The 20,622-nt window shown below is 41.2% G+C and overlaps 1 protein-coding gene across 1 annotated transcript in view; it reads left to right on the top strand.

The window, feature by feature from the left end:
• The window catches only part of LOC111150491 (sushi repeat containing protein, X-linked), a 122,535-nt gene that overhangs the window by 80,408 nt on the left and 21,505 nt on the right, over positions 1-20,622 (top strand). Inside the window, exon 8 of the mRNA XM_022507964.1 lies at positions 915-1,048. Coding sequence (XP_022363672.1) covers positions 915-1,048 — 134 coding nt within the window. The remainder of the gene's footprint in view (positions 1-914; positions 1,049-20,622) is intronic.

Genomic DNA, 20,622 nt, shown 5'->3' with positions numbered 1-20,622 from the left:
GTCCTTATAAAAGGGAGGCAGAGGGGGAGAGAGAGAGAGGGGCAAGGACGCCAGACTACTGACTTCGAAGATGCCAAGAAAGGCCTCACCCCAGGAGACGGAGGTGACCTGTGAATGTTGCAAAAGGCAAGGAAACAGATTCTTCCCTAGAGCCTCGGTGGGGGGAGCAACATTTTGACTTTGGCCCAGTGAAACCCATTTGAAACTTCTGACTGCCGGGGCTGTAGGAGAATTTGTGCCTGTTAAGCCCCTAAATTTATCGTGATCTGTGAGAGCAGCAAGAGGAAACCAGTATAGCTCCCCATTCCCCAACCCAGTGCTTCTTGGGACCATCTCCCAAATAAACCACTTACAACTGGGGTGCCTGGGTGGCTCGTCGGTTCCATGGCCTGCTCTTGATTTCACCACCGGTCATTATCTCATGGTCGTGGGATTGAGCCCCACCTCGGGCTCTGTGCTCAGTGAGAAGTCCTCCTGAGAGTCTCTCTGTCACTGCCCCCCACCTCTCCTTTTGCCTCTTCGCCCCACTGGCACGAGCACACGCTCTCTCTCAATTTTTTTTTTTTAAAGATTTTATTTATTTATTTGTCAGAGAGAGAGGGAGAGAGAGCGAGCACAGGCAGACAGAATGGCAGGCAGAGGCAGAGGGAGAAGCAGGCTCCCTGACGAGCAAGGAGCCCCATGTGGGACTCGATCCCAGGACGCTGGGATCATGACCTGAGCCGAAGGCAGCTGCTTAACCAACTGAGCCACCCAGGCGTCCCTCTCAAATTTTTTTTCAAACAAAAACAACTGGAACTTTGTCTTGGGGTTTACTTGTGCGTTTGTGTATGGTCTAGAGGGTGTCATCCCAGGCCATGTTGAGCCAGAATAAGTAGGGGGTTTCTCATCCATCTGGCTCTTTCTAATCCCAGCCATGAATGTCAACGTGGGCGTCAGAACAGCAGCGGCACTTCTGGATCAGTTTTATGAGAAAAGGAGACTCCTCATTGTGTCTGCCCCCACAGCCCGGAACCTTCTCTACAGGCTGCAGCTGGGAATGCTGCAGGTGAGTCCTTACGGCCAGGCCCAGGTGTGGAGGGGTGGGGGTTAGAGCTCTCCCAGGAAGGGCCCGGTGATTTCATTAAAGGCCAAGGTCAGATTCAGGGCCTTGGCTATTTTCCAGGACCTCAGGGAACTGGCGCTTTAGGCCTGCCGCCGTTCATTTCTGGCTCTAGGGCATAACCTGATGAACATTGAGTCCCCAGTGCTAACCCAGTTGTTGTGCAACTAATAGGGTTTCTTTGTCTTGACCCGTAAGCCCGATCGACCTGCTGCCCAGGGCCAGCCAAAGAAGAGTCTTCTTTGGTGGACCTGTCCGGGATATGCCTATGCTGGAGGCCGTCATTCTGTTGTTTGCCCAAGAGGCTGGCTCAAGGGATGAGGGGAGTCCAGGGGCCTTCAGGCCCCAGATCCTGCCCCAGGGAGCTTCCCTCACCGCAACCCCCCACCCCCAGCTCCTCCCAGAGTGACAGCTGTCTGTAAGAACAGTGGTTCTCAAAGTGTGGTCATCAACATCACCTGTGAGCTTGTTAGAAATGCAAAGTCTCCCCCATCTCAGACCGATGGGGTCTAATTTACTTTTTAACAAGACCTCCCGGTGATTCCTGAGCAACTGAACATTTGAAGCACACTTTTCTAGGAAATGTGCCCTTCTCAGCTGTGTAAATTTTAGGACTACAAAACGAGGCAACCAGAGTCTTTGGGGGGAAAAATTAGAAACAGAAAGGATCAAACTAGAGCTTGCTAGATTTTGTCCAGAAGCTGGTTTGAGGTAATAGCAGCTGACCATGACTGAATGCGGAAGAGTCAGGATGTTCTGCCGGGTCGTGGGCACCATGATGCCCACTTTTTGAAAAAAAAATTTCATTTACTACAGTGAATAAAAATAAGACTAAGTGTTCAAAACAGTCTTGGTTGATGGGTACCTGGGTGGCTCAGTCGGTTGAGTGTCTGATGCTTTCAGCGAAGGTCATGATCTCAGGGCCGTGAGATCCAGCCCCACTTTGAACCCTGAGTTGGGCTCAGTGCAGGGTCTGCTGGGGATTCTCCTCCTCTTCCCCTTGCCCTGCTCATGTGCTCTCACTAGCTCGCTCACTCACGTGCTCTCTCATAATAAAATCTAAAAAAACAAAACCCTAATTTTGGTTTAATAGTTTACAGCTTTACTTCTCATCTCAGCATTTATACAATGAATAAGGAGGAGTCTTTGTTCCTTCTCCCCATGTACTCGAAAGGTGCCCATAAACTCAGAAGAACCATGTGAAGTTTTTTTTTTTTCCCTTCAATGGAAACTCCGTTCATTACATTTTTACTCCCAATCCCCGCCACCTTCCCTGCCTCCCTCCATCTTTGTATCGCCCTGTCCCAGCTGGGACTTCTCTTCAGGTGTCACATGACTGCACGACTCCACTGTGGGGGAGATTGGCCTCGCAGGCTCCACAAGCATATGTTTCCTCATTTCTTCTTCATTTTGTAGAAAAATGAATAAGCCAGGCAACTTGCTTTTCCTCTGTTGGCAAGCTTTTCCTCTGGGTTGCTTTTCCTCTGTGCTTTTGGAAGTGAAATTTGATGGGAACACTGCCCTACTCGTTCATTTGTGTGTGGTCTGTGGCTGGTCTTGTGCTCCGGCGGTATGGCTGACTAGTTAGGAAGGAGACTATCCAACCCTGGGAAGCCTAAAATAGTCACTACCTGGTCCCTTAAAAAATGTGTGCTGTCCCCTGCCCTAGTCTATCCCATCTTTTCGGGTACTTGCTAAATTATAAATTAAAACATGCTGATGTTGGTAGGCAGAGTCCAAAGGCTCAGAATGGGGTCCCTGAGGACCAGCCACAAGGGTCCCTGTCTGCACTAGGATAGAAATCAGACGCAAGCCAACAGTGAAAGTGGAGTTGATGGAAGGTGTGGAGAGAATGCAGGTAGAGAGCGTCCGGGGAAACTCCGAAAGGGAAGGAGAGAGTGCCTTTGTTCAGGGTCTGGGATGTTACTGAGGATCGTGGTCTGGGGTACATGTCCTCTCAGGCATCCGGGAACCAGTTAGAATGAAGACGAGGACCCACATGTCAGACCTTAGAGCTGGCAGGGGCGGGGGGGGGGGGTTGGTTTTGAAGAGGCCTAGTGTCATTGGTCTGGAATGTGCATCTGATGACTTCCTCTGGTCATTCTCACCTGGTCCTTCCTTAGATGTCATCTGTTTGAAAGAAGTCAGTAACACCTTGTCCTTTCCTTTTTTTTAAATTGAGGTATCACTGGGGCGCCTGGGTGGTTGAGTCCGTTAGGCATCTGACTCTTGGTTTCAGCTCAGGTCATGATCTCAGGGTTCTGAGATTGAGCCCTGCACAGGGTCCGAGATTCTCTCCTCCTCCTCTCCCACTCACTGGCTCATGCTCTCTCTCTCTCTCTAAGATAAAATCTTTTTAAAATAAAAAAATAAAAAAATAAATCGAAGTATCATTGACCTGTAACATTAGTTTTAGTTCTATGGCACCATGAGTCAATATTGATATAGATTATGAAACGAGGGTCGCACTATCCCAGTTAACATTTGTCACCAAACCTAGATATAAATTTTCTTATGAGAACTTTCAAGATCTACTTTCCTAACTACTTGCAAATAGATGATAAAGTATCATTAACGAGTCACTCTGCTGTACATTATGTGCTTGGGACTTTTTATTTTATAATTTGAAGCTTGTACCTTTTGGCCCTCTTTACCCACTTCACCCATCTTCCCACCCCTGCCTCATGAAAACACCAGTCTGTTTGCTATACACAGGAGATCACTTTTTATTTTTTTGTCAACTTTTTCAGTTCTTGGAGATTCCACATATAAGTAAGATCATATGGTATTTGTTTTTCTGTCTGATTTATTTCACTAAGTGTAATGACCTCAATGACCATCCATGCTGTTGGAAATGGGAAGATCTCATTCTTTTCTATGACTGCAATATTCCATTGTGTACATATAGCACGTTTTCTTTATCCACTCATCCATTGATGGAAATTTAAGTTGTTTCCAGGTCTTGGATATTGTAAATAATTCTACGGTGAACATGGAGGTGCAGATATCTTTTGATAGGGTTTCGTTTTCTTCAGACAAATATCCAGAAGTGGAATTGATGGATCAGATGGCAATTCTATGTTTAGCTTTTTGAGGAACCTCCCTGCTGTTTTCCATAGTACCTGCATCACACTCCCACCCACAGTGCCCAAGGGTTCCCTTTCCTCCACATCTTTGCCAACACTTGTTTCTTGCATTTTTGATTTTGGCCATTCTGACAGGTGTCAGGTGATATCTCATTGTTGTTTTGATTTGCATTTCTCTGATGATCAGTCATGTTGAGCATCTCTTCATGTACCTGTTGGCCATCTGGATGACTTCCTTGGGAAAACATCTGTTCATTTCTTCTGCCCATTTTTCAGTTGGATTTTTGTTGTTTTGTTATTGAGTTGTATGAGCTCTTTATATATTTTGGATATTAACCCCGATCAGATAAATGATTTGTAAGTATTTTCTCTCATTCAGTAGGTTCCATGTTCATTTTGTGGATGGATTCCTTTGCTGTGCAGAGCTTTTTAGTTTGATATATTCTTACTAGTTTATTTTTGTTTTTGTTTCCTTTTTAAAAATTTTAATTGTATAATTAGCATATGGTGTTATGTTTTAGGTATACAATATAGTGATTTAACAATTATATACATTACTCAATGCTCATCCAGATAAGTGTATCCTTTAATCCCCATCAACTATTTTACCTGTCCCCTTACTCACCTACCTCCCCCGAACCCCCCCCCCCCAAAGCCCTATAACCATCACTTCTCTGTAGTTAAACATCTGTTTCTTGGTTTGTCTCTTTTTTCTTTGTTTTGGTTCTTAAATTCACATATAAGTGAAATCACATGGTGTTTGTCACTCTCTGACTTATTTCATCTCGAGGATTATACCCTTTAGATTCATCCGTGTTGTCACAAATGGCAAGATTTCATTCTTTTTTATGGCTGAGTAATATCCCATTGTGTGTGTGTGTGTGTGTGTGTGCGCGCGCGCGTGCATGCGCACGCGTGCGTGTGTACCACATCTTTATTTTCCATTCATGTATTGATGGACACTTGGTGTGCTTCCAGAGTTTGGCCATTGTATATAATGCTGCAGTAGACATGGGGGTGCATATATCCTTTTGAATTAGCGTTTTCATATTCCTTAGGTAAATACCTGGTAGTGGAATTACTGGATTGTATGGTAATTCTGTTTTTAACTTTTCAAGAAAATACTGTTTTCCACAGTGGCTGTACCAGTGTATATCACTACCAACAGTGCACAGGGGTTCCTTTTTCTCCACATCCTTGCCAATACTTTTTCTTTTTTGTGTTTTTGATTTTAGCCATTCTGACAAGTATAAGGTGGTATCTCATTGTGGTTTTAATTTGTATTTCCCAGATGAGTGATGTTGAGCATCTTTTCATGTGTCTCTTGGCCATCTGTATTTCTTCTTTGGAAAAATTTCTGTTCATCTCTTCTGCCCATTTTATTTTATTTTATTTTATTTTATTTTTTTTAGATTTTTTTTTATTTATTTATTCGACAGAGAGAGATCACAAGTAGACAGAGAGGAAGGCAGAGAGAGAGAGAGAGAGAGAGGGAAGCAGGCTCCCTGCTGAGCAGAGAGCCCGATGCGGGACTCGATCCCAGGACCCTGAGATCACGACCTGAGCCGAAGGCAGCGGCTCAACCCACTGAGCCACCCAGGCGCCCCTCTTCTGCCCATTTTAATTGGACTATTTGTTTTTTTGGGAGTTGAGTTCTATAAATTCTTTATATATTTTGGCTACTAAGCCTGTATTGGCTATGTCGTTTGCCAATGACGTTCTGTAGGTTGCCTTTTAGTTTTGTTAATGGTTTCCTTTGCTGTCCAGAAGAAGCTTTTTATTTTGGTGTAGTCCCAATAGTTTATTTTCGCTTTTGTTTCCCTTGCCTTGGGAGACCTATCTAGAAAGATGTTGTTATGGCCAGTGTTAGAGAAATTGCTGCCTGTGTTCTCTTCCAGGATTTTTATGGTTTCAGGTCTCCCATTTAGGTCTTTCATCCATTTTGAATGTATTTTTCTATATGGTTTAAGAAAGAGGTCCAGTTTCATTCTTTTGCATGTGGCTATCCAGTTTTCCCAGCACCACTTGTTGAAGAGACTATTTTCCCATTGCATGGTCTTGCCTCCTTTGTCAAGGATTAATTGACCATATAATTGTGGGTTTATTTCTGGGCTCTCTATTCTGTTCCATTGATTTATGTGTCTGTTTTTGTGCCTGTACCATACTGTTTAGATTACTATAGCTTTTTTTTAAAAAAGATTTTATTTATTTGACACAGAGAGAGCACAAGCAGGGGGAGAAGCAGAGGGAGAGGGAGAAGGAGACTGCCCTCTGAGCAGAGAGCCCGATGTGGGGCTCGATCCCAGGACCCAGAGATCATGACCTGAGCCGAAGGCGAGACACTTAGCCAACTGAGCCACCCAGGTGCCCCTCTACAGCTTTTTAGTATATCTTGAAATCTGGAATTGTGATACCACTAATTTTGTTCTTTTTCAAGTTTGCTTTGGCTATTTGCGGTCTTTTGTGGTGCCATATAAATTTTAGGATTGTCTGTTCTAGCTTTTTGAAAAATGGTGTTGGTGTTTTGATAGAAATTGCACTAAATCTGTAGATTGCTTTGGGTAGTGTAGACAAATTAATAATTGTTCTCCCAATCCATAAGCATGGAATATTTTTTGCATTTCTTTGTGTCATCTTTAATTTCTTTCATCAGTGTTCTATAATTTTCGGAATACACATCTTTGACCTCCTTGGTTGATTCCTAGGTATTTTACTGTTTTGATTAAATTTATAAATGGGACTGTTTTCTTAAGTTCCCTTTCTGCCACTTGATTATTAGTGTATAGAAATACAATGGGTTTCTGTACTGGTTTTGTATCTTCTCTTACTGACTTCATTTATTAGTTCTACTAGGCCTTTGTTGGGGTCCTTATTGTTTTCTATATGTAATGTCATGTCATCTGTAAATAGTGAAAATTTTAGCTTTTCCATACCAATTTGTATGACTTTGTTGTTGTTGTTGTCTGATTGCTGTGGCTAGGACTTCTAATACTATGTCTCATAAAAGTGGTGATATTAGACCTACTTCTTTTGTTCCTGAGCTTAGGGGAAAAGCTCTGTTTTTCACCATTGAGTATGATGTTAGCTGTGGGGTGTTCATATATGGCCTTTATTATGTTGAGGTGGGTTCCCACTAAACCCACTTTGTTGAGAGTTTTTTTTTTTTTAATCATGAATGGCTGTTGTACTTTGTCAAATGTTTTTTCTCCATCTGTGGAGATAATCATATGGTTTTAGTCCTTTCTCTTATTGACGTAATGGATAACATTGACTTGTGAGTACTGAACCATCCTTGCATCCCAGGAATAAATCTCACTTGCTCATGGTGAATGATTTTTTTTTTATGTATCCTTGGATTTGATTTGCTAATATTTTGTTGAGAATTTTTACATCCATGTTCATCAGAAATACTGGCCCATAGTTCTCTTTTTTTTTGTGGTATCTTTATCTGGTTTAGGCATCATGGTAATGCTGGCCTCATAGAATGCATTTGAAAGCTTTCCCACCACTTATAATTTTTGGAATATTTTGAGAAGAACACATATTAACTCTTTATCTGTTTTAAGATTTTATTTTTACCTGAGACCAAGAGAGAGACAGAGCACAGCAGAGGGAGCGGCAGGTAGAGGGAGAAGCAGGCTCCTCACTGAACAAGGAGCGTGATGCAGGACTCCATCCCAGGACCCTGGGATTATGATTTGAGCCAAAGGCAGATGCTTAACCGACTGAGCCACCTAGGTGTCCCGTATTAACTCTTCTTCAAATGTCTGGTAGGATTCACCAATGAACCCATCTGGTCCTGGACTTTGGTTTCTTAGGAATTCTTTTATTACTGATTCAGTTTTATTGCTGGTAATCAGTCTGTTTTAATGTTACATTTCTTCTTTTTTTGCTGTTTTATTTTTTTATTAACATATAGTGTAGTGTTTGTTTCAGGGGTACAGGTTTGTGATTCATCAGTCTTAAACAATACACAGTGCTCACCATAGCACATACCCCCCCCCCCCAATGTCCATCACCCAGCCACCCCATCCCCCCCAACCCCCTGTCCACTCTAGAAGCCCTCAGTTTCTTTTTGATTCACTTTTGGGAGGTTATATGTTTCTAGGAATTTCTCCTTCTAGGTTGTCTAATTTGTTGGCATATAGTTTTTCATAATATTCTCTTCATGATTGTTTTTCTTTGGTGTTGGTTGTTATTTCTCCTCCATGATTTTTCTTTTGAGTTTCTCACCTTTGTATTTTTGTTTTTGTTTTTCATTAGTCTGGCTAAAGATTTATAAATTTTATTGATCTTTTCAAAGAATCAGCTCCTGGTTTCATCGATCTGTTCTATTGGTTTTTTTTTTTTTTTTTTTGGTTTTATTTCGTTTGTTTTTGCTCTAATCTTTTTTTTTTCCTTCCTTCTACTGTTTTTTTTTTTTTTCTTTCTGGCTCCTTTAGTCGTAAGTGAAATTGTTTGAGATTTTTCTTGCTTCTTGAGGTAGGCCTGTACTGCTATATACTTCCCTCTTAGAACAGCTTTTGCTGCATCCCAAAGACATTGGACCATTGTGTTTTCATTTTCATATGTCACCCATTATTTTGTAATTTCTTCTTTTATTTCTTCCTTGACCCATATGTCGTTTAGTAACATGTCATTTAACCTCCATGTATTTGTTTCTTTCCAGATTTTTTTCTCTTAGTTGATTTTAAGTTTCAAAACGTTATAGTCAAAACAGATATACGGTACAATCTCTGAATCTGTGAGACTTTGTTTTGTGGCCTAACATGTGATCTACTCTAGAGGAATGTACTGTGTGCATTTTAAAAGAATAGGTGTTCTGCTGGTTTTGGTTGGAATGTTCTGAATATATCTGTTGATATATCTGGCCCCCAGTGTGTCATTGGAAGCTGCTTTTTCCTTGTTGATTTTTCTCATTGAATTAGCCATTGATATAATGGGGTGTGAAAGCCCCCTACCATTACTGTATTCCTATCGATTACTTCCTTTATGTTTATTAGCTGCTTTGTTATTTGGGTGCTCCCATCTTGAATGCATAAATATTTACAGTTATTAAATCTTCTTGTTGGATTATCCCCTTTATAATTATCCAGTGTCCTTTTTTGTCTCTCATTACATTCTTTGTTTTAATGTCTGTTTTATCTGACCTAAGTATTGCTACCATGGCCTTTTTTTCCACTTCCATTTGCGTGATAAAATTTTTCCATCCCTTCAGTTTCAATCCGCATGTGTCTTTAGGTCTGAAATGAGTCTCTGGTGGGGGGAACATAGGTGGATTTTGATTTTTTTTTTTTTTATCCATTCTTACACCCTATGTCTTGATTGGAGTGGTTAGTCCATTCACAATTCAAAGTTCATACTGATCTGGATGTACTTATTGTCACCTTGTTACTTGTTTTATGGCTGTTTTTGTCATTCTTCTCTGTTCCTTTCTTCTTCGCTTTCTTCTCTTATGATATGTTGGCTTGCTTTAGTGATGTCCTTGGATTCCTTTCTCCTTATTTTTTGCATATATATTACTGTTCTGTTATTTGTGGTTACCACTGGGTTTAATATATAACATCTCTGCATATTAAGTTGAAGTTTGCTTAAGTTTGAATCCATTCTAAAAGCCCTAAAGGTTTACTCTGCTCCATCCCCTACCCCAGTTTTAGGTATGGGGTGTCAAACTTTACATCCTTTTATTTTGTGAGTCCCTTGACTGATTTTTATAGATATATTTACTACTTTTGTGCTTCCTACTTTCCTTATTCCTGCTTACGGTCTCTCCTTTTCACTCCAACACTCCTCTGTAACATTTCTTATAAAAGACTGGTGTAGTGGTGATGAATTCCTTTAACCTCTGCTTGTCCAGGAACTTCTTTATCTCTCCTTCTATTCTGAATGATAGCCTCACTGGATAGAGATCCTTGGTTGTAGGTTTTTCTCCTTCAGCACTTTGAATATGTCCTGCCACTTCCTTCTGGCATGCAAGGTATCTGCTGAAAAAGCAGCTGACAGCCTTGTAGGGTTTCCCTGGTATGTAAGGGTTTTCTTTTCTCTTGATGCTTTTAAAATTCTCTATCAGTGCTTTTTGCCATTTTAATTCCTGTATTTCTTGGTGTGGACTTCCTTGGGCTGAATTTGTTGGGGGCTCTCTGTGCCTCCTTGATTTGGATTTCTGTTTCCTTCTGCAGATTCAGGGAGTTTTCAGCTATTATTTCTTCAAATTTTCTGTCCCCTTTTCTTCTTCTGGAATCCCTATAATGCAAATGTTATTATGCTTGATGGTGTCACTGAGTTTCCTTAGTATATTTTCATTTTTTATTCTTTTTACTCTACCATTCAGCTTGATTGCTTTCCATTACCCTGTCCTCCAGGTTGCTGATCTGTTTTTCTGCTTCCTCTAGTCTATTTATTCCATCGAGCATGTTGTTAATTTCAGTTGAGTTCCTCATCTCTGATTCTTTTTTTTTGTTTTCCTTCTCTTTGTTGAGAGTCTTACTGAGGTCCTCCACTCTTTTCTCAAGTCCAGTGAGTACCTTTATGACCATTACTTAAAATTCTCTATCAGATATATTACTTATCTCCGTTTATTTTAGTGCTCTTGCTGTGATTTCTTTTTCCCCTGTTCTTTAATTTGGGACATATTCTGTCTCCTCATTTTGCCTAACTTTCTGTGTCTGTTTATGTGTTAAAGTCAGATGCATCTCCTTCTCTTCCTGTAGTGCCCTGCAGAGCAATGTATCCTGTTCATCAGAACCTGTTTGCCTGTTCTGAGCAGGGTTTGGTTCCTGTGTTGTCGCTGGGCCAGAAGTATAGTAGCACCAAACTGAAGGGTACTTTCCATGCGTTGGGCCCCAGAAGCTTTCATTGGTGGGTGACTCTTGCACTCAGACCAGGTGTTTGCTCCCAGTCCACTGCTGGGGCCAAAGTCGATATGTGTGGTTTTTTCCCCTTTCCCCAGGGCAGGAGACACTTTGGGGAAGGTGCTAGCCCCTGTTGGGGTTGCTTACACACTGCTGCACTTGGAGTGCAACCTTGGATGGATTCCTGCCAAGGGTGTATTGGAGGAGAATGGAGGGGGGCGGTGTACAGTGCCAGCAAGGTGCCAGGGCCCACTGCTAGCCAGATAGGTGAAGAGTGCTGGTGCTGCACTGGTCCTACTGGTGTCCGTGTATCTACATTGGAGGGGTCGAGTAAGAGGCCCTATAGCTCTTCTGTTCTTAAAGAAATCTCTCCAAGATCACTGCCTCTCCAGTATACACTCTGAGATGAATAAACAGATCTTTTCTCCATATGCCCCAAACATTTTTCAAACTGCTGCATCTGTGCTGTATCTCAGCAGGGCTTTCTGTTATGCTGCCCCTTTAAGGGCAGGGACTCAGTTTCCTGTAGCCTTCAGGCTCTCCTGCATCTGAGACCACTGATTATTTATTTATTTATCTTATTTTTCAGTATTCCAAGATTCATTGTTTATGTACCATACCCAGTGCTCCATGCAAGACATGCCCTCCTTAATACCCACCACCAGGCTCACCCATCCCCCCATCCCCCTCCTGTCTAAAACCTTCAGTTTGTTTCTCAAAGTTCACAGTCTCTTATGGTTCATCTCCCCCTCCGATTTCCCCCAATTCACTTTTCCTTCTCCTAATGTCCTCCATGCTATTCCTTATGCTCCACAAGTAAGTGAATCCAGATGATAATTGACTCTCTCTGCTTGACTTATTTCACTCAGCATAATCTCCTCCAGTCCCATCCATGTTTATAGAAAAGTTGGGTATTCATCCTTTCTGATGGAGGCATAAAACTCCATTATATATATGGACCACATCTTCTTTATCCATTTGTCTGTTGAAGGGCATCTTGGCTCTTTCCACAGTTTGGCAACTGTGGTCATTGCTATGAACATTGGGGTACAGATGGCCCTTCCTTTCCTCTTTCCTTACCTCTGTATCTTTGCAGTAAATACCCAGTAGTGCAATTGCAGAGTCATAGGGTAGGTAGCTCTATATTTAATTTCTTAAGGAATCTCCACACTGTTTTCCAAAGTGGCTTCACAAACTTGAATTCCCACCAACAGTGCAAGAGGGTTCCCCTTTCTCCACATCCTCTCCAACACATGTTGTTTACTGTCTTGTTGATTTTGGCCATTCTAACTGGTGTAAGGTGGTATCTCAATGTGGTTTTGATTTGAATCTCCCTGATGGCTAATGATGATGAACATTTTTTCATGTGTCTGTTAGCCATTTGTATGTCTTCATTGGAGAAGTGTCTGTTCATGTCTTCTGCCCATTTTTTGACATGATTATCTGTTTTGTGTGTGTTGAGTTTGAGGAGTTCTTTATAGATCTTGGATATCAACCCTTTGTCCATAGTGTCATTTGCGAATATCTTCTCCCATTCCGTGGGTTGCCTCTTTGTTTTATTGGCTGTTTCCTCTGCTGTGCAGAAGCTCTTGATCTTGATAAAATCCCAAAAGTTCATTTTCACTTTTTTTTCCTTTTGAGACATGTCTTGAAAGAAGTTGCTGTGGCCGATGTCAAGGAGGTTACTGCCTATGTTCTCCTCTAGGACTTTGATAGATTCTGGCCTCACATTGAGGTCTTTTATTCATTTTGAGTTTATCTTTGTGTATGGTGTAAGAGAATGGTCAAGTTTCATTCTTCTATACATAGCTGTCCAATTTTCCCAGCACCATTTATTGAAGAAACTGTCTTTTTCCCACTGGATATTTTTTTCTGCTTGGTCGAAGATTAGTTGACCATAGAATTGTGGGTCCATATCAGGGCTCTCTACTCTGTTCCACTGGTCTATGTGTCTTTGTGCCAGTACCATGCTGTCTTGGTGATCATAGCTTTTTTTTTTTTTTTAAAGATTTTATTTATTTATTTGACAGAGATCACAAGTAGGCAGAGAGGCAGGCAGAGAGAGAGGAAGGGAAGCAGGCTCCCTGCTGAGCAGAGAGCCCGATGCAGGACTCAATCCCAGGACCCTGAGATCATGACCTGAGCCAAAGGCAACGGCTTAACCCACTGAGCCACCCAGGCGCCCCGGTGATCATAGCTTTGTAGTAAAGCTTGAAACCAGGCAATGTGATGCCCCCAGTTTTGTTTTTCTTTTTCAACATTCCCTTAGCAATTCAGGGTCTCCTGGTTCCATACAAATTTTAGCATTGTTTGTTCCAGCACTTTGAAAAATGCTTATGGAATTTTGATCAGGATGGCATTGAAAGCATAGACTGCTGTAGGCAGTATAGACATTTTAGCAATGTTTATTCTTCCACTCCATGAGCATGGAATGTTTTCCCATCTTTTTGTATCTTCAATTTCTTTCATGAGTGTTCTGTAGTTCCTCAAATAGAGATCCTTTACCTTTTTGGTTAGGTTTATTCCCAGGAATCTTATGATTTTTGGTGTTATAATAAATGGAATTGATTTCTCTAATTTCCATTTCTTTATTTTCATTGTTAGTGTATAAGAAATCAACTGATTTCTGTACATTGATTTTGTATCCTGCCACATTACTGAATTGCTGTGTGAGTTCTAGTAGTTTGGGGGTGAAGTCTTTGGGTTTTCCATATAAAGTATTATGTCATCTGCAAAGAGAGTTTGAGTTCTTTGCCAATTTAAATACTTTATATTTCTTTTTGTTTTCTGATTGCTGTTGCTGGGACTTCTAGTACTATGTTGAACAACAGTGGTGAGAGTGGCCATACTTGTGTTCCTGATCTCAAAGGGAAGATTGTCAGCTTTTCCCCATTGAGGATGATATTTGCTGTGGGTTTTTCATAGAAAGATTTTATGAAGCTGAGGAGTGTTCCCTCTATCCCTATACTTTGAAGCATTTTAATCAGGAACGGATGCTATATCTTGTCAAATGCTTTTTCTGCATCAATTGTGAGGACCATGTGGTTCTTCTCTCTTCTCTTATAGACTTCTTCTATCACATTGATTGATTTGCGAATGTTGAACCACCTTGCATCTCAGGGATAAATCCCCTTGGTCCTGGTGGATAATCTTTTTAATGTACTGTGGGATAATCTTTTTAATGTAATGTCAGATCCTATTAGCTAGGATCGTGTTGAGAATCTTAGCATCCATATTTATCAGGGATATTGGTCTGAAATTTTCCTTTTTGTTGGGGTCTTTGCCTGGTTTGGTGATCAGGGTAATGCTGGCTTCATAGAAAGAGTCTGAAAGTTTTCCTTCTGCTTCAATTCTTTGAAACAGCTTCAGAAGAACAGATCTTATTTCTTTGAATGTTTGGTAGAATTCCCCAGGGAATCCACCAGGTCCTGGGCTCTTGTTTCTTTGGGAAGTTTTTGATCACTGCTTCAATATCATTACTAGATATTCGTCTATTCAGGTTGTCAATTTCTTCCTAATTCAGTTTATAGGTTTCCAGGAATGCATACCTTTCTTCTAGGTTGCTTAACTTATTGGCATTTAACTGTTGATAATAATTTCTGATGCTTTTTTCTATTTCCTTGGTGTTAGTCTTGATCTCTCCCCCTTTTATTCATTATTTTATTAATTTGGGTCCTCTCTTCTTTTGGATTAGTTTGGTGAGTGGTTTATCAATCTTAATGATTCTTTCAAGAACCAGCTTCTCGTTTCATTGATGTGTTCTACTGTATCTCTAGTTTCTATCTCATTGGTCTCTGCTCTAATCTTGATTAGTTCCCTTATTGTGCATGGGGTTGGCTTAATTTGTTGTTGCTTTTCAAGTTCTTTAAGGTGTAAGGAGAGCTGATGTATTCTGGAGTTTTCAATTTTTTTGAGGGAGGCTTGGATGGCTATGTATTTCTTCCTTAGGTCTGCCTTTGCTGTATCTCAAAGGTTCTGGACTGATGTGTCTTCATTCTCATTGGTTTCCATGAATTGTTTAAGTTCTTCTTTGATTTCCTGGTTGATCCAAACATTTTTAAGCAGGGTGGTCTTTAGCTTCCAAGTGTTTGAATTCCTTCCAAACCTTTTCTTGTGGTTGAGTTCCAGTTTCAAAGCATTGTGGTCTGAGCATATGCAGGGAATAACCTCAATCTTTTGGTATCGGTTGAGCCCTTATTTTTGACCCAGTATGTGGTCTATTCTGGAGAAAGTTCCATGTGCCCTTGAGGAGAATGAGTTTTCTGTTTTAGGGTGTAATGTTCTGTATATATCTGTGTCCATCTGGTCCAACGTGTCATTCAAAGTTCTTGTTTCTTTACTGGTTTTCTGCTTGGATGATTTGTCTCTTACTGAGAGTGGCGTGTTAAGTTCTCCTACTATTAATGTATTCATATCAATAGGACTCTGTATTTTTATTAACAGTTGGCTTATGTAGTTGGCTGCTCCCATATTGGGGGCATAAATATTTAAAATTGTTAGATCTTCTTGGTGGATAGACCCTTTAAGAATGAGGTAGTATCTTTCTTTATCTGACTACAGTCTTTAGTTTAAAATCTAATTTATTTGCTATAAGAATCGCTACCCCAGCTTTCTTTTGACACCCATTGGCATAAAAGATGCTTCTCCATCCCTTCACTTTCTGTCTGGAAGTATCTTTAGGTTCCAAATGGGTCTCTTGTAGACAGCATATGGATGGGTCCTGTTGTTTTATCCAGTATGTAGCCCTATGCCATTTTATGGGAGCGTTTAGGCCATTCACATTGAGAGTGATTATAGAAAGATACATTTTTATTGACATCATGTTGCCTGTGAAGTCCTTGTTTCTATAGATTGTCTCTGTCAATTTCTGTTCTATGTCACTCTTGTGTTCTTTCTTCTTTTATACCCCCCCCCCCTTAAAATATGTCATAGTGCCAGCTTGGTGGTCACATACTCTTAAACCTTGCCGGTCTTAGAAGCTCTTTATCTCTCCATCCATTTTGAATGTCAGCCTTCCTGGATAAAGTATTCTTCGATGCATGTTCTTCTCATTTAGTACCTGAAATATGTCTTGCCAGCCCTTTCTGGCTTGCCAGGTTTCTGTGGACAAGTCTGACATTATTCTAATGGACCTTCTTCTGTACATAAGGACTCACCCCTAGCTGCCCTCAGAAGCTCCTGTCTAAAACTATGATTTGTGAGTCTCATAATTAAGTCCCTTGAGGTCTTTCTAGATTTCTGAATTTTGATGGCTGTTCTTTTTGCCCTTAGGAACCAAAGGCTTGTTCCTTTCCCCAGATTGGGAAAATTTTCATCCAGAATTTGTTCAACTATATCTTCTAGTCTTCTAGTCTTCTCTCTTTTTCCACCCCCTCAGGGATCCCAATAACGTTCTGACATTGGAACGTTTCATAGCATCATTTATTTCCCTAATTCTGTTTTCATGGCTTCTAAGATGTTTGTTCCATGCCTCCTCCTGATCCTTTTTCTCTACCATTTTGTCCTGTAGATCACTAGTTCTATCTTCTGTCTCGGTTACCCTAGCTGTTAGAGTATTTAGATTAGAATTGATCTCTTGATAGCATTTTTAACTTCTGCCAGGTCGGCTCTCCCTTCTGCCCTTAAATATTCTATGTTGTCACTAACGGTTTTCTCCAACCTAGCCATTGCCTGGATAATTGTTAACCCTGAATTCCCTTTCTGACATACTGGTTTATGTCCATATCCTATAGTTCTGATGGAGAGGGCACAGTCTCTGAATTTTTCCTCTGTTGGATGTTCCTTCTCCTAGTCATTTTGGTGAGAGGTGGTTGAGGGAATGTATAGCTGAATGTATCAACCACGATCCTGGCAAGGTGCACCCTGGAATGCTTCTAAGCAATCAGAAGTCGCCACCAAAAAGAAAAAAAAAAAAAAGATAGGGGAAAAAGAAAACCCAGCCAGAATGAACCCCAAAAGTAAGATTTATAAGGTATATAAACAAAAACAGACAAAAAGACTGACAAAAGCAAATGACAAGAAAAAAAAGAACTCACCAAAATGAACCCTACAAATAAGATTTATATAATACCAGAACAAAAACAAATACACAAAACACTGACAGAAGATGATGGGAGGGTTGTTATAAATCCTGGATGTGAGCAAGGAAGGTTATTTTGGTTCTTCTTGGGTGTTTCTTGATATCTTTGTTAAAGGACTCAACTTTCTAGAGATAAAGGGAAATTAAAACTGGTTTATATATAGGGGTAGTATTGATTAGGGAAAGAGATTACCTTGAAGCTTATATCTATATGTATATTTAAAAAAGTAGAAAAGAAAAAGAAAATACAGGTATACATATGAAAAAAGTTCACGTTAAAAGGTTATTATGGAATATGTTGTATTAAACCTCTAGTTGTAATGGTAGGTAGGTTAAAGAAAGAACAAGAATCGTGAGAATGAATTAAAAGAAGCTGTATCTATGAAATAGGTTTTAGGGCAATACTGGGAGCGTAATATATTGTTTTCTCCTGATATTGGGATTTTACAGTTTTATGGGGACCCTATGGTAGTTGTCCTCTCGTTCTATCGGCTGGCTTTCTGGGGGCAGTGCCTGCCACGTTGTTTTTCAGTCATTCTTGCTTGGGTTGAGTCCTCCTGCCCCATATCAGGGGGCTGGGCTCTGTGGAAATCAGTTTTTCAGGCTTTTGTTCTCTGGAGGTTCTTGTTCTTTGGTGGCTTTTTGCGGCTTTTCAGAGATTCAGAGGAAAGCAAACTGCATCCAGACCTCCATCTCAGAGAAGCCTCAGTCGGCTCCCTTCTGGTTGGTCCAGAACACACAGACTCCCCCTTCTGCAATCTCCACTGAGCTGTGCAACTCCCACAGGCAGTGCACGTCCCCAGCCACCGTCTCAGGGGTTGCCCAAGCGCCCGCCTGTCCCTACACCCCCATACCAAAACCATGAGCGATAATGGTCCAGGGAGCCCACTTCCGGGGGCTGCCCTTTCGGGACTGCTGTCCGAGGACCAGGCCAGGTGCGCTCATTCACTTGGCTGCCCCACGTCTGCCTCTGCCTCCAAGGGAACCCTTCCAGAAATCAAGCTGAGTTCCTTCAGGTCCGGGCTGGGAGCATCCCGACCCTTGGCCGGTCCTAGAGACTGCCAGCTAGCACCTGCATGGAGCTCTCTCAGGTGCAGGTGGGGAGTGTGGTTCAGATTCCAGTTGCACAGTGTGCACAGAGCACAAAAGGCTGTGGTTCTAGAGAGCGTCCAGCAGACTGCCTCAGGCTGTGCAACCCTGGGGGCTCCAGGATCAGGAACTGGAGGCTGTGCTGCCACACTCTCTCTGGCATGGGTGGTCGCCAGTGGTGGCTGTCCTGGGTCCGTGGGCTTAGGCCCAGGCCCGTGACCGCCCGATTCCACCAGTTGCCCCTTAAGATCTTTTGCTCTTTGTGAGTGCTTTTAACCAGACTCCAAGTCAATGCTGGTCTCCAATCACAGCGTACTTTCGTATTGGGGTATTACTTTCCAGTGGGTCACTTCTGGTGGCTCCCTCCCCCTTCTGTTTATCCTCTGATATTAGTCTGTGCGTTTCCAGTACGCTTAACCTGTCCACTGTTGTCTTCTGCCCCTGTAGAGATCCAGCAGTGTATAATCCTACATCTCAGGCTGATTTCATGGGTGTTCAGAGGGTTCTGGTAGATATTTAGCTCACTTTAGGGGACCAGTTGAAACAGGGTCTCCTACTTCTCCACCATTTTGCCCCTCCTCCCATAGTGGACATCTTTTATCTTGTTTATCCCTTAATGTATTTTTAGTACTCTTGTCTTTAAACCTTCATACTAGCTTTATGTGATCAATCCACCAATTTTACTATATATTTACCTTTACCAGTGAGTCTTTCTGTTATGAATTACTGCCCTTTCATTTCAGCTTAAAGAAGTGTCTTTCACAGTTTTTTGTAAGGTTGGTTTAGTGATGATGAATTCCTTTAACTTTTGTCTGTAAAAATCTTTATCTCTTTGTATTCTGCATGATAACTTTTACTGGTTAGTCCTCTTGGTTGGGAGTTGTTTTTTTCCATTTTTGTTTGTTTGTTTGTTTGTTTGTTTTCCCCAGCACTTTGAATGTATTGTGCCTCTTCCTCTCTTTTGGCTGAGTAATATCTCATTGTGTGTATCTCCTATTTTCTTTTTTTAAAGTATTCTTTAACATACTTATTTAAAATACTTATTTAGTTGACAGAGATCACAAGTAAGCAGAGAGGCAGGCGGGCGGTGGGGGGAGCAGGCTCTCCACCGAGCAGAGAACCCGATGCGGGACTTGATCCCAGGACCCTGAGATCATGACCTGAGCCAAAGGCAGAGGCTTAACCCACTGAACCACCCAGGCGCCCCTCTCCTATTTTCTTAATCCATTCATCCATCAATGGACACTGAGGTTGTTTCTTTATCTTGGCTCTTGTAAACAGTTCTGCACTGAACACTCTTCTAGTGAGTGTTCTTGTTTCCTTTGGATAACTATCCAGAAGTGGAATTGCTGTCATATGAAGGTTCTATTTTTAATCTGGGGGGTAACCACCATATTATTTTCCATAATGACAGCACCAATTTACATTCCCACCAGCAGCGGACAAGGGTTCCCTTTTCTCCACATCCTTACCAGGATTTGTTATCTTTTGTCTTTTTGCTGATGGCATTCTAACAGGATGAGGCTATCTCGTGGTTTTGATTTGCATTTCCCCGCTAAGTAGTGACATCCAGTGTCTTTTCATTTGCCTGCTGACTTTTTGTGTATCTTCTTTGGAGAAATTTCTATTCTGATATTCCCATTTTTAAATTAGATTATTTGTGGGAATTTTTGTGAGTTTTTTTTATTATTTAAATTCAATTAGCCAACATATAGTATATCATAATTTTCAGATGTAGTCTTCAATGTTTTATTGAATGTTATTCTGTGTTACATATAACACCCAATGCTCATCACATCACATGCCCTCCTTAATGTCCATCACCCAGATACTCCATCCCCCCACCCACCTCCCCTCCAGCAACCCTCAGTTTGCTTCCTAGAGTTAAGAGTCTCTCATGGTTTTTGTCCCTGATGACTTCCCATTCAGTTTTCTTTCCCTTCCCCTATGATCCTCTGTGTTCTTTCTATATTCCACATATGAGTAAAACCACACAATAATTGTCTTCCTCTGATTGACTTATTTTGCTCAGCATAATACCCTCCAGTTCTCTCCACAATGGTGTAAATGGTTAATATTCATCCTTTCTGATGGCTGAGTAATATTCCATTGTTTTGTTTTGCTATTGAGCTGTAAGAGTTCTTTATATATTTTGGACTGTAAACCCTTACTAGATATATGGCTTACAAATATTTTTCCCATTCTCTAAGTTTTCTTTTCACTTTTTTTTGTTTCTATTGCTGTACAAAAGTTTTTTAGTTTGATGTAGTCCCATTTTGTTTTGTTACTTGTGCTTTAGGTCTATATCCAGATCAATGCCAAGACTCCTGTCAAGGGGCTTTTTCCTTAATTTACCTTCTAAGAATTTCATGGTTTCAGGTCTGATGTTTAAGTCTCTAATCATGCCAAGTTAAT

This window comes from Enhydra lutris, unplaced genomic scaffold (genome assembly GCF_002288905.1).
Source record: "Enhydra lutris kenyoni isolate GAN:26980312 unplaced genomic scaffold, ASM228890v2 scaffoldscaffold23, whole genome shotgun sequence".
NCBI lineage: Eukaryota > Metazoa > Chordata > Mammalia > Carnivora > Mustelidae > Enhydra > Enhydra lutris.
Note: the sequence above shows the minus strand (reverse complement) of the source record. Positions and strands in the feature narration are given on the sequence as shown.